Source organism: Centruroides sculpturatus, unplaced genomic scaffold, assembly GCF_000671375.1.
Source record: "Centruroides sculpturatus isolate CEXI.00-Female unplaced genomic scaffold, Cexi_2.0 scaffold471, whole genome shotgun sequence".
Classification (NCBI taxonomy): domain Eukaryota; kingdom Metazoa; phylum Arthropoda; class Arachnida; order Scorpiones; family Buthidae; genus Centruroides; species Centruroides sculpturatus.
In genome coordinates, this window is record NW_019384689.1 from 237,708 (window position 1) to 252,468 (window position 14,761).

At 30.3% G+C, this 14,761-nt stretch overlaps 1 protein-coding gene across 1 annotated transcript in view; it reads right to left on the bottom strand.

The window, feature by feature from the left end:
• The window catches only part of LOC111627119 (CAD protein-like), a 175,800-nt gene that overhangs the window by 135,120 nt on the left and 25,919 nt on the right, over positions 1 to 14,761 (bottom strand). Inside the window, exons 3-7 of the mRNA XM_023370681.1 lie at positions 10,568 to 10,837; positions 10,436 to 10,494; positions 7,848 to 7,931; positions 2,438 to 2,579; positions 1,009 to 1,180 (exon numbers count right to left, since the gene is read on the bottom strand). Coding sequence (XP_023226449.1) covers positions 1,009 to 1,180; positions 2,438 to 2,579; positions 7,848 to 7,931; positions 10,436 to 10,494; positions 10,568 to 10,837 — 727 coding nt within the window. The remainder of the gene's footprint in view (positions 1 to 1,008; positions 1,181 to 2,437; positions 2,580 to 7,847; positions 7,932 to 10,435; positions 10,495 to 10,567; positions 10,838 to 14,761) is intronic.

A 14,761-nucleotide genomic window follows, 5' to 3' on the forward strand; every position in this document is an offset into this window, starting at 1 on the left:
TACACATGGGCTGATAGAATGTTATCAGCAAATGCACTCAGGACACATCCCCATAATTGACCTGCTGAGTGATAACCAATCAAACGATGTAGAACAGGTCCCTATCACCTTTAACCCGTACTTAAGATCCCTACATGCCAAAATTGCCAGGAAATGCCAGGTGTGTCTTGCTTACAGGAGGTGCCCGAATATTTTTGGGAAGGACCCTACAAACCCTAACAGACTCCCTGGCGATAGAGATCTGGTATACATAGGGTCAACTAAGTGCTCCATGGGGATCAGATTACAAGAACACCAGCCTGATATACATCATGCAAGAACCACCACGGCCCTCTCTACGTATGCAACAGATCTGGATATCGTAGTGAACTTTAACTGGGCCAAACTCATCCTCACTACACCTCCCATGGAACACCTCAGACGGTTGGAGGCTGTGCACATTTTTAAATCCAGTTTTACATCTATGTGCATAAATTATAAAGAGGAAATAGTTTTGTCAATGGCCTGGCAAGAGTTGACTGCCAGCACAGATTAGCTGTTCGTTGAGTCCTGGTAGGGCAACTCTCTGCATAGGCGCAATGTGGTTATAATAATTTTCGAACTTATATTTGAACTCTTGTTCGAATTTTATTCCAAAATGAAGATCTATTGAGGAAGTGTTAAAAAACCTGATGAAGGACTCAGAAAGGAGTTTGAAAACGTTCATTTTTGTTTGTTTCGTCATCTACACACCATAATTGGTTCAGAATACATGATTATCTGCACCTCACATAATGCCACCTATAAGATACTGATTGTTGAAATGAAACCAAAGTAGCCTGTCAAACAGACATTAGACTGCAATTGTAAAACACTAGTTCAATCATCTATCTTAATATATAACTATGATTCATTCATAATCTCATTATGAGTTTATAACTTCAATGCATTTGAAAAAAACTGCAAAGCCATTAGCTCACAATTATAGTTTATGAAAGTTTAAATTAAATAATATATAAAATCACTTACTTCATTTTATATGTTTTTGCTCCAATAGCAAGAGCTAACAATTGATGTCCTAAACAAATTCCAAAAACAGGTTTCGGCTTAGAAAAATTTAACACCTTGGCAATGTTGGAGATAGTCTGCTTGCAAAACACTGGATCTCCTGGACCATTACTTAAAAATAACCCATCAAATTCTATAAATAAATATAAAAATTAAACATATATAACTGCAGTCAAATTGCCTTAAATGAACAATAATAAGTTTGCAGTTGCCTTGACAAAGACTATTGTCACAATGTTAATTTTCATGTAATAAAGTAAGCAAAAATTTACCAGAATTTGTTAAACTGAACTGTAAATTACCTTCACAACCACAATAAATTACCCTATTTCCAAAAAATAGTTACTTTTTACACATTTTAATGTAAACAATAAAAAGTGGTACTGTTATAAATGTTCCATTTTGAGTTGAATAGATTTTCTTCTCCTAGTAAGTAAAGACAGTTTGATTTCCAAATGTAAGCAAATTCAAGCATCTGATTTTAGCAGACTATTCTACTGTACTTTTTATTTTATTTTATTTGTGGTTTTAGGCCCTTTACTGCTTAGAGAGCACAAAAAGGCCAATTCTACTGTAATTAGAAAATTTCCTACTCAGTGGAAAAAGGCTAGTGTCAAAAGATTCCCAAACCCACAAGTGCTAACACTTATAAAAAATACAGGCCGATCCGCCTTCTCCCAACTCTGGGAAAAGTGTTAGACGGTCTAATGATTAATAGGATTACATGGCATCTATACAATCATAGAGCCCTGCATCAGAATCAGTTCTGCTTCTCTAAAAACAAAGGTAAAGTAGATGTCATCCATCAGGCCTTTAACCACATCCACCAGGCTAAACAAAACAATCAGCATACCGCAATTATCACTATTGACTTTAGAGGTGCCTTCAATCACGTCTGGTGGTCTTTTATCCTGCACACATTACATGCTCATCACTGCCCTCAAAATCTTTACAAACTTCTTCAGTCCTATCTTAGCAACAGGAGTGAGAGTGTTTTTAAGAGATATTTTATTATAATTATGTTTTAAGAGATTAGTTTCCTAATTCAAAAAGTTTAAAGAAAGCATCATTATAAATATTTTAATGTAAATTATTCATAGTAATTTACTTGTACAATATTTTTTCTTGGGACTCTTTCTGCCCTCTGAGTACTAAAATTAAGAGGGCCTTTTTTGGGCCCATCTTGAGTTTGGATAGGCTCACAATGGGCAGTCAGGTGATGAGGGATGGAGTTCAGCACATCCATAGTCAAAAACATTAAAAATTTCAACATCCAATATTTAATTCTGGTTTCCAGCAGTAGGCTGACACCTTAATTGCCTCAGCCATCTGGCCAGGAGTAATTTACAATTATTGATCATTAGATAATATCTTATTAAAAATATCTTACCATCAGGATTCAATGAATGATCCCAAGGTACAACTTCCACTCTTGCTCCTCGTTTCAGTAAACATCTAAGTTGATTATATTTTAAACCAATATCGACTACTGTTATACGTGGATGTCCATTTGGATTATACAATTTCTTTTTCTGAAATCAATGCAAAATAAGAATGAAAATGTTTGATCTAGTCTTTCCTTATAAAAAACATTACTACATTGAGTAGTTATATGTAACCTTTTCCAATTTGATAATTTTATATTTTGTTAAAACAATTTTAATCTGTGATCATTGTGTGGTAGAAGCAATTTTTCACATTTTGTTTTTCATGGGCATTTTTCACCAAATTGAATTCCTTAGCTCTGTTTCCATGATATCATCACACTGTGTGCTATTCATCCCATCTATGTAAAAATTTTGATCAAAAAACATTTTTTGCTCATCACAGATACTAAAAATTACCTTTTGCATGCAATCATGAACAATTTTCCTTTATTGTCATGCAATCACATATGCAATTTGACAATTTTTCACACTGTGACCTGACATCATTTTCAATGATGTCAGGTCAGGTCACACTGCTTTCATTTTCAATGATGTCATGGAAATTTCTCACGACTGCTACAAATGGTTGGCATAACATCATGGATGTTTATTAGTCATATTTAACAATATTTATTTATTTAGAAAAACTCAATACATAAAATTAATTTTCAGGAGAAGGGATAACATTAATTACTTTGATTAATAAATTATATTTACACCAAATGGACTCAACTGAGTCGTTGTTGGAGAAAAGTCCATGAATTCTATCTGTCCGATCATTACAAATAGCATTAATAGTACAGATGACATTATTAGAAAATGTTGACAGATGCAAATGCTCAAATTCCTCACAGTCAAACATATAGTGGTACAAAGTCAATTTCCATTCTTGCAATAAGGACACATTTCTGATGAACATAGATCAATACACAAGTGCTTCCATCTTAAATGAAACTTAAGGTGAATCTGGATGATTGTTTTTTAACTATAAATGGTAGCTGCTGATAACAGGTGTAAAACACTGGTTGTTGTCTAATATTTCTAAGTACCATGAATGATACTTAGCTTTGAGAACCCTGTCCCTTCTTCTCTCAGTTAAAGATTGTCAAACTCATGTAAAATTGTATTTATATATTTTAAAACTTCTGAAAATGAATCTATTAAAGAAAGTGAGATACCTATTCTATTAAAAAGACACTCCAGTTTTGTGAACCAACTATAAATTGGTGATCTGATCGATGAGAACTTCTTCAAGGTTAGAAAGCCTTGTATTCCAAAGAGGATGGGTCAGAAATTATGTTTCTCAGAAAGTTTAAAGTTAATTTAACAAATATACAGATCAATCGAAACCCGATATCTTAAGCAAATACACCTACAACTGCCGTAAATAATCGGGCTAAATTTTGGATGGTTATATCTTAACTTACATATGCCAGAAGAGAAGATTGGACTGAAGGTCTAGATAGCATAACTGGCAATGCATCCGCATGGTAAGCAAGAGTTGCAGGTTTGAGTCTTGCTTCGAGCCAATTTTTTTCTTCCAGTTTCATGTAAATTAATTAATTAAATATTGTAATTGTTAATTTTAATAAGAGATGGTGCCTAATGCCTCACTCTAATGCCAAATTCATTTCTAATCTATAATCATATATCCAAAATTTAGCCCAATCATTTACGGCAGTTGTAGGTGTATTTGGTTAATTTAACAAAACATTTCCTGGGAAACTCAAGGCCCAATTCAGATCTAGTTGCATATGATGAGGTCGACCCCTCAAGAAAAAAAAAAAAAAGGCAATAGATCAGTTCTATAGAGTCAATGTCATCAAAACAAAAAGCCCCCAAAAGGGCAGACCATAAGACCAACTCGAAGTAAATAGAGAAGCTGCTAGTTTCTACACAAAACCATATGTCTGTTCTTTACCTTTCTCAAGATGTCTATTACAGTATTTATTTTAGAAAATGCTTTACCTTTAACATAAGAAATATAATTTAGGAACAAGCCAGTAGCTGAGAGACAGATCCCCAAATATGTAACTTCATAAACAATACTAATTTCTCTTCCATTTAAAAAACATATCAGCCTTTCTCAGTCCTTGACCTTTAACAAACAAAATTTAATGGCATCAATCTCCCTAATACCCAAACCTCCCTGCAAAATTTCAAAAATTGCAGGAGTTAAGTTTCAAAGTGAGTGAACAAAATTGTGCTTCATACACAAACACCCAAACATATAGAAAATTCCTTTTTTTTTTTTTTTGTGCATTTCTTAACAAGATCCTTATCCTTAGTCCAAAATGAAAAAATCTTTGGGGGTTACTTTTTATTCAATCAACCCATTAAAATGAGATTCTACTGTATACATAACAACCAGAAAAATATTAAAAAAACTGTTTAAGTAAAAAATAGTAAAAAACATGACTGACGGTATTTACATTTAATAAATAAAAAATATAACATTTTCACAAAGATAAAGTCCTTTGCTTCTGTCTCTCTTTCTGTCATTTCACACCAGCAACAGTCCATAAAAATTCACAAGTTTGAAGATGACCTTACTTTTGTGATAAAATGCAAATGTCTCCATACTTATGAATTTTTATGGACTGTTGCTGGTGTGAAATGACAAAAAGAAAACTGGAAGCAAAGGATTTTATCTTTGTGAAAAAGCTGAATTTTTATATTTATAAAAAAAACCTGCATGTGATTGCAGGTTAAGAAACAGCCTTAGATTTGATCTGTATTATAAGTATGTTCATGTTATATTAAGCTTATATATATATTTTTGTGACTGAAAAAAATAAAGTATGATAATCAAATTGAAAAGAAATCTGTCATTCTCTGAAAAGTGGACAATAATCTGGAATTGTCCAATAATAATTTAATATACTAGTATTCTGAAAATTAAAAATTGTTTGGACATGTCACCTCAGTGTATGTAAAACAGGTTTCTCATACTGAGAAATGTATAACTGTTGTGAATCTTATATATAGGTAGAACATGGTTAGAAATAATTTAACAGAAACAAAATACTGAAACATTGGTTAATTAATCTCAGAAGTATAAAGATTAAGAATTCAAAGATAATAAGAAAATGAAGTTTGAGATTTTAAAACAGTACATAATAGTAAGCATATAGGAGGCTACATGTGTGCAGAAATAAACAGCTGAATTCATAGCAAAGACAGTTTTCTGTGTATGAAGAGACTAAAACTTCTATTTTCCGTAACTGAGGATGATCGTTAAAAAACGATTGAAAACATTTTTATTTTATTAAATTTTGCTGGATTTATATCGGTGTAATTTATTCTTCAACTAAAACTGGAGTAGGACATTTTAGAAAGAAGGAACAAATAAATATTTAAAGATGATGAGAGCCTGCCGTCAGCGTGGAAGTACATGGTTAAAAAGTTCACTAAAAACTCGGGCTAGAATTAGTTTATTATATTTTTTATTTTATATGTTTTTCCGTTTCTCTTGTATATTTCTAAACATTTTTGTTCTAAATTTTGATTTAAATATTTGTATTCTATACATGGAACGTATCTGTTCCATTTTCGTTTTTGACCTGATAATGACCTGTTAATCAGACTGAAAACATTTGTTTTCAATTATATATTTTCTCAGCAAACAAATTAAGGTGTTTTATTTTTATGTAAATATTTAGATCTTTTTAATAAACCGAAGGACTTTACTTTGGTATTCTATTTGTAGAAGCAAATTATTTTTCAAAGTTTATGACATGAATGTGAGATGAATAAAAAAAATAATTGATTACATAAGAGAGTTTATGAGCAATAACTGCATACAAATGCTTCAAAGCTATCATAATGTAAATATATCTCATACCATCAAGATAAACACATTCCATGCCAGATCAAGTCTTCATTGTGACTCTCCTGACACTCAAGGCATTCTGTGTTTTCCTCTAATGTAGTTAACTTTGAAGATGACAGAGAATATGTGAAAGTTGATGGTTTTGAGAACTAGAGGTCGAGTTGTCAACCAGCATCACATCCTTTCTTGCATTTTATTCCTTCAGCTTTTATGCTTTATTTTTCCTTTGAAAGATTTTTTGCAAGGAGACAAAAATATTTCTATTTTTTTTACCTCCTCATTCCCTTTTCTTTTCCACTGTGCATTTTGTAAATAAACATGGAATTTCTCAAGATCTCAATGAAAACAATTTCTCAAGATTAGATGAAATAAGCATTTGATCTTAAGAATGATGATGATAATTTTGAAATTGGAAACAATACAGGATGGTAATTAAAGTCCAGGAGAAACAGCATAAACACATAAAATGACTACAATTATATGACTGATTACCATGCATCTAATAAAATTCAATCACCCTCTGCAACAGCATTAATTCTCTTAAATCAAGTGAAAATCATCCTTTAGAGGATATATACAGAATTAGAATATAAACAAAATATACATACAACTGTTTAATGCTTCTTACATAAAACAAAATATTTTGCGATGTTCAATGTTAACTCAGGACATTCTTCAATTTTTGAAGTTAGACTATTTACAAAAGCATATTAATATTTTCGAGTCTATCATTAAATCCTTTTCACACAATCACAGAAGACACAGTCATATTGGTTAGAAAATAAAACTTCTTTAAAAGACAAATAATAAACGGTAAAAAATTCACAACGTTTAAAAGTGATCAAGCGTCAGCCTTTTATTGTAGGATCTGACGTTTTTTACATTAAAAACTTAAGAATCTTCTCACCAACCATCAAGTCCTTTGCCAAATTTTATAACTGGTTCATCCCTCTAGTGGCAGTTACGAGTAAATCATATTGAAGAATGTCCTGATTTAACATTGAACATTGTGAATTTATGCAAATGAAATTGATTTACTCGTAACTGCCACTAGAGGGATGAACCAGTTATAAAATTTGGCAAAGGACTTGATGGTTGGTGAGAAGATTCTTAAGTTTTTAATGTAAAAAACGTCAGATCCTATAATAAAAAGCTGACGTTTGATCACTTTTAAACGTTGTGAATTTTTTACCTTTTATTATTTGTCTTTTAAAGAAGTTTTATCTTCTAACCAATATGACTGTGTCTTCTGTGATTGTGTGAAAAGGATTTAATGATAGACTCAAAAATATTAATATGCTTTTGTAAATAGTCTAACTTCAAAAATTGAAACAAAATATTTTGTTTCATGTAAAAAAAAATAGTAAAACTGAACAGAACTTTGCAATGACTAGAGTCAAATCATTAATAGCATAGTTTGAAATTATTATGCATTTAGAAAGCAGACATTTGGCATACTTCCTACAGGTATCAATATATAAATATTTAAAAAAATTAATTAAAAGTTATTTCATTCAATTTATAATAAAAATAATTAATACCTTTATGGATACATCACAAATGAGATTTCTTTTATTGGGATCAGAAAAGGGAATCAATGTAGGTGACACATTCTCTAACACTATCTAAAAATATAAAATATTTATTTTGAACTTTCTTTTATGAAAATTCACAAATTATACACTTTAAAGAAATGAGAACAATTTTAAGAATTTAATTATTGTTTAAACTTTGCAAGAATAGAAAACAAAGTTTATTTATTTGTTTATTTTTACATAAAAAATTAAATCTCAACTAAATATTTGATACTGCAAGATGGAGGGCATATCTTCAACATTTTTCAAAGCTGACCAATTGATTTTATAATTGTCAATGGTAAAAGCTAATATATGTATATATAAACCAAAAGGTTTACACTAATTTTACACCACTAAATCAACTTTTTGAATTTATGTTTAGATATTTTGAATTTAAATAGTTTTAACATTACACCTTCATGACATTTTTCACAAATGTTCATTTAAATATCACAATTTATTGCACATTCAAAGTGTTTTTATAATTTATAACATTTATTTCTTTAAAACATATTTGTGTATTTTAAGAAAAGTACATTAATCATGAAAATATATTGTAAAATTAAATTTTCAAAGCCTACTATTTTTCCTAATTTTTAAAATTCCAAGCATTAATAGTTTCTTAGAATTATTTTGGAATAAAAGAAGTAAATACTGCAGTGTAAGTAGCATATTTGCATTTATTTCTTCTGTACTAACAAAGTTGTATGCAGAAAGAAATAAGAAATAAATAAATAAATAAAAAAAACTAAATATAAAAACTTTATCTTTCTTATTTCACTTTTCAATACAATATTCGGTTATACATCAGTTTTCTTTTTATTATATTCTGAAGGAAATTTTGCATAATTTGGCTGCCCCCAGACAAACTTATGGGCCCCTTGTTAAGAAATACTGGGCTAAGTGACTAATAAAAATCGATACAGGGATTTGCGTGCTTTGTAGTCATCAAGTAAGCGTACTTTTTCAAACATCTTTTGCTTTTTTCAGTAACTGATTTATTAAAAATTTCAGTTTAGCCACCACAAAGCTGTTAAGTTAGTTACTACAACAGAAAAGTTTATAGTTTTTGGTATAATAAGCTTAATTCCAACAATAAGACAGAAGTTTAATAACATTAATATGTGTGTGTTGTTTAACATTAATATGTATGACGATAAGTGATGATTGACAACTAACCAGATTAAACTTTTCTAACAGATAAAGAATATTGTTCAACTTCTTATAACCTACCCTTCTTCTCTATTCTTATTTCAAGCCTGTCTTTATTTGACAGCTAAGATCAAACTTTGTTGTCTGAAAGAGTATTTTAACTGATTCTTTTTTTTCATTTTAAGATATTTCATATGTAATTAATTCTTTCAGAATATTGTAGGCAGGATATTACATTTTTGTAAGATTGGTTATGGATGACAGCATCCAATATTTAGAGTGTCTGCTATTTAGAGGTAAAAATGTATGTTATGTAGAGGTGTTTGCTATTCAGGAGTGTCCATTAATAGAAGTTTCACTATATTAATTTATTTTGAGATTGATGAAAAAACAACTGAAAATGATAGCATATAAAGAAATTTTACTGTATTTTAATGGTTTTAGTGTTGGTAATATTACAAATGTAGTTCCTATAGAAGTAAACGATATATTTTCATGATTAATACCATTTTTCTTAAAATACAGTAATATATTTCAAAGAAATAAACATTATAAATTATAATAACAACTTTTAATGTGAAATAATTATGATATTTCAATAAACATTTGTGAAAAATATTATTAAAGTATAACTTTTTAAAGAAGGGTAGGGCAACTGAAGGTGCAAGTGTGACACGATTTTTAATTTTTTGAGCTTATATTCGAACATTTGTTTGAATTTTTATTCCGAAAGCTTTTACAAAGATCCATCAGGTAATCATTACAAAACCTGATGAAGAACTTGAGTGGAGTTTGAAAATGTTTGATTTTTGTTTTTGTTTTGTTTATGTGCACACTGTAATCGGTTCAGAGTATGTGAATAACTTTTTAAAACTATTGAAATTCAAATATATAAACATAAATTCAAAAAGCTGATTTAGTGGTGTGAAATAAGTTAATATAGAACATTTTTCTAATTAGCCTAAAAATATTCAAACCTTTATACAAGGTACTTCAAAAAAATGTTAACATTTATTGGAGAAGGTGGCAGTCATTGTGGCAAGAGTAATAGAGAGGTACTTTTTTTGAGAACTCCACAACTATGTTGTGACTTCTTGTACGTAATGAAAAATTAGGCAAAGGAAATAAGGCATAAGAAATTATAATATTAGTGTTAACATCTTTTAGATACACCCTATATAAGTAATTTTATTCCAAGTGAAAAAGTTTTTGAATTTATTTATGTTTGGTGTTCTAGTTAAAGTTATAAAGTCATTTGGAGTCATATCTACACATCATCGACTTTATACAGCTATAATCAAAAATTGCTAATTATAAAAACAAAATAAATGTAAATTGTTGCATGATTTTATAACAATTTATTAAAAAATTAAAGATATATTAGATATTAAAAATTTTACTTTTCCAAGCATAGTTCCATTGCTCCGAATTCGCTTAGTAAGTTCTCTAGTATCAATACCTTCAAAATAAAATTTTAAAATGTAAATCTTATTTTTAAAGTGGGCAAATCAAATGCATTTCTACCCTGTTACCTTGAATTCCAGGAACATTATGCTCTTTCATCCATTCCGATAAAGATCTTGTTGATAACCAGTGACTACAATAATCGCTTAATTCACCTACAATAAGAGCTTCAATCCAGATTCTCTTAGATTCAAACCATTTGGGAATTCCATATTCATCTTCTTCATCTGATGCTATTCCATAATTTCCAATTAAAGGATATGTTAACACCAAAATCTGACAATAATAAGACGGATCTGTTAAGGATTCGGGATAACCAACCATTCCAGTCTGAAATACTGAAAAAAAAAAAAAGTAATTTTTTAAGGAATTAGATAATTCAGCACCTTAAATATTAAATGATGGTCATTCTTGCCACTTCTTACTTCAATTTACTCTGGACGAATTATTTTTAATAAATCTTTAAAGTTATATATATATTTCTGATTGTCAGTAAGCATAAAATTGCCTAGGAGAACTAATCACACAGGAACACAACAATAATAGATTATACAGGGCTTATTGACTACAAATTAAACACTAAAGCTCTCTAATTCTAATTTTCAATGTTCTGCTAGGCTCAATTAAGTAATAATATTTTGGTTGGCAATTACATATGATTATTATGTAGATGAGACTAGCAGAACATTAAAAATTAGAATAGATGATAAATATAATTACTCCAAATTCAGCAGTCACAATGCACAGCAATGATGCCAGTTGCAAAATCTCACTTCAGTGCAAAATTCTTAAAAAAGATAAATATTATCAAAAGAAAATTTTTCAAACTACAGAAAATAAATTGAACTTAGACACACACTACCATCAGTGGGATTTGGCAGCCACTACTTTAGAGCTTTGAGAAGAGTCCATTTTAAGATATACTTCTCTCCTTCAACTTTTTACTTTATCATTACGCTGTACCTTGCATCTTTCAGTTTTGCTGGTTGTGCAGTGGTGTTTTAACCTTTTAGTATTTTAATGGTTTTAATATTATGTTATTATGTTTACATTTTTATTTTTACCAATTTTATATGTAGTTTTACATTTTATATTTTACAGGTATTCCTTTGTTATTTACATTTTTAGGCTATTTAGTTTATTTAAATTTTATATCTTTTATTTAATTTTCAGTAATTATTTATGAATCTAGTTGTCATTCACATAACTACCTTCCTCAAAAGTGAAATTGCAACATCATGAAGAAATGTGCATAACCACATGCACATTGCAGGACTGGTAGAAGTGACTGATATATACAAATGATTAAAAGAACAAACAAGGATATGCAACAGACACCTGTTTATTCAATAACAAATATAGTTCCCATGGGCAGCTATACAGCCCATTACATGGCAAGGTATACTATCAAAGGAGTAATTAATGATTGTCTGAGATATATATCCCTTGCTAAGCTGCGGCACACATGTTGTATGTGGTGGTGGTCCCAGGTGCAACTCACATTGAACAAGGTCCCACAGGTGTTTGATGGGAGAGATCTAGCAAGGCTGCCAGCTAGGGAACAATGTGAATTCCATTCAGACTGCTGAGAGTCTGCGGGGCGATGTGCAGTTAGGCATTTTTTTGCTGTAACACCATATTGGGTGCGGCTTGCTCTGGTGGCCAAGCCACAGACCCCACAATTTTTGTGACAAACTGGTTCTCTATCAAAGTACTGAAAATGTACACTGAAGCTGTCCACTAATTGAATATAATGCCTGGTACATGGCAAAAAGGGCTGGAATGTAGCATTCCCTGAGATACTGCCATACCCTTCTATAGACATCATTTCTCCACAGAAAAAAGTGGATTCATCCATAAACAATACTTGATGCCATTCAGTGATCCATGACACCAAGCTAGGTGTACAGCTCTATTAAAACATTAAAAAGAACATGCTCAGCAAAAAATAAATAATAATAACCAAAACACCTTTATCATTGCCGAGAAAGTTTAATCAAAACAAACGTTTTCGACCTATGTCAACAATACTTTATATTTTAACAATTTATTTACAAGTAAAATTTAATAAATCCAGTAACATTTTCGATCCAGTTTGATGGATGTTCTTTAACTCTATGTGCAATAATCTAGAACCTCTGTATATAAGTTTCTAGTTTTATAAAAAATTGTACGAGTAAATTGTCATTAAATCAGACCCTACTTGAGATACGACATGACCCCCTTTATCATCCCATTCCATCAACCTTTAATCACCAAAATTTAACTGAATCAATCACCTAATACACTAACCTCCCTGCAAAATTACAGAAAATTTTGACAAAAAGCACAGGAGTTATTAAGCTTCAAAGAGGGTAAACAAAATTGTGCTCACACACACATATACATTAACATCCATGCATACAGAAAAAATCCAGCAATGAGAGTTGTGTTACTTTCCCAGCTCTTATGAGATTTTGTTATAAAAACTTTTTATATTTTTAATTACTATAAATGGCAAAAAGCTTAATTTTGTGGATAGGGATGAATTTTATTAAAAAAGTGTAAATGTTAATAATGAATAAAATCATCATTAATTCTAACTCCAGTTGAGATATGAAACATGGCCCCCTCTCTATCTCCCCATCCCTAGACCTATTACCACCAAAATTTAATAGATCAATGCCCCTTATACACAAGCTGCCATGTCAAATTTTGTTTCTTTATCTTCACATCATCCTGAGTTATTAAACAAAATAGATGCCAACACACACACACACACACATTTCTTTTGATTTTTTTTACTTTTTTGTGTTCAGATCTCAAAACAGAGATTTGCAAAAAACTCAAAGGGTCAAGTTTGATACAATTCCAATGCTTTCCCTTTTTATGTATACATAACAGCCAGGAAAGTAAAAACTTCTGAAGTTTTTTTGCATTTCTTGATGTTTTGGGGTCCCAAGTCCAAAAATGTAAAAATCTTGGGGAAGGGGCAATTTTTTGATTGATTGTCATACTTTCTCTTTGTTATGTGTAACAGCTAGGTAAGCGAAAAAGGTCTTTATTGTTTGATCATACAGCTAAATAAATGATAATTTTTCTGTTATACAGTAGTAATGAATACGCTGCTTTTTTATTTTTGGATATTTGATTTATTACTTCTAAAATGTTATGAATTAAAAATAAAAGTTGATCCCATATTTCAAGGTCTAGCAAGTATTAAATTTGACTGATTCTACACTTACCTTATCAGGAATATTTAATTCATAAAATGATTTACTGTATTTATAAATATAATTTGGCTGATTCAAACTCATCAAAATTAAGAGATTATTCATAAGAATCTATAGTTATGTAGACAATCTAGCAAATAAATATTTTCTTCTGTATCTTATCCCATTTTATATGGAGTCAATTCTATTTAATTAATGAGTTTCTTCCACTGTATCTGATTTGCAATCTTTCCTCAACCCATTTCTTTAATTTCCATTTCAACCATATCCATTCATCTCTTCTTTAGACTTCTCTACTTCCCTCTATGACTTGTCTTCTGAGACAACTTTCATCCATTTTTATGACATGCCCATACTAACTTATTATAGCCCCCCTTATTGTATTTTTTTGACAGTATCAATAATTTTAACTGTATTCACCTTTCATTAACTCATATATTAGCACTTTCATTTCTGCTACTTGTATTCTTCTTAAGTTAGCTTTCTTTAGTGTTAAGGTTTCTGTACCATAAGTTATGAATGGTTGCATGACTTTCTCGTATACTTCCCCTTCAAGTTGAGTGATATCTTTCTATTGCTTGGATTCAACCATTCATTTCTTGTTCAACACCTTTGTTGACCATTGAGCTAAGGTAAGATAATCTAAATCTGTGCATTTCCTTCATTTTGTTTCCTTCTAGAGTTAGATTCTTATTGTTTATTTTTTCTATTACAGCCATATATTCTCTCTTACTTTTGCTAACTTTCAAACCTTTTTCTTTCAGCTGTTTATTCCAACTTTCTAGTTTCTCTTGTGCTCTGAATAGAAAAATGCTATCTGTAAATAATATGCTCTGTAGTATTTCTCCTCTCATCTTCTCTGTTGCAACACCAAATGTCAACAACACTTTATAGTTGTTATTCTCTTTTGATTTATTCCACAGTTTTTGTAAATACATTTTGATATAGGGTGTCCAAAAAGTTACTGTGCAGTGAGAAATTTGTAAGGATGCATATGAGACTTGTAAGTTTATATCTCATGCTTCCACTTTGTCATTAGATGGTGTTATC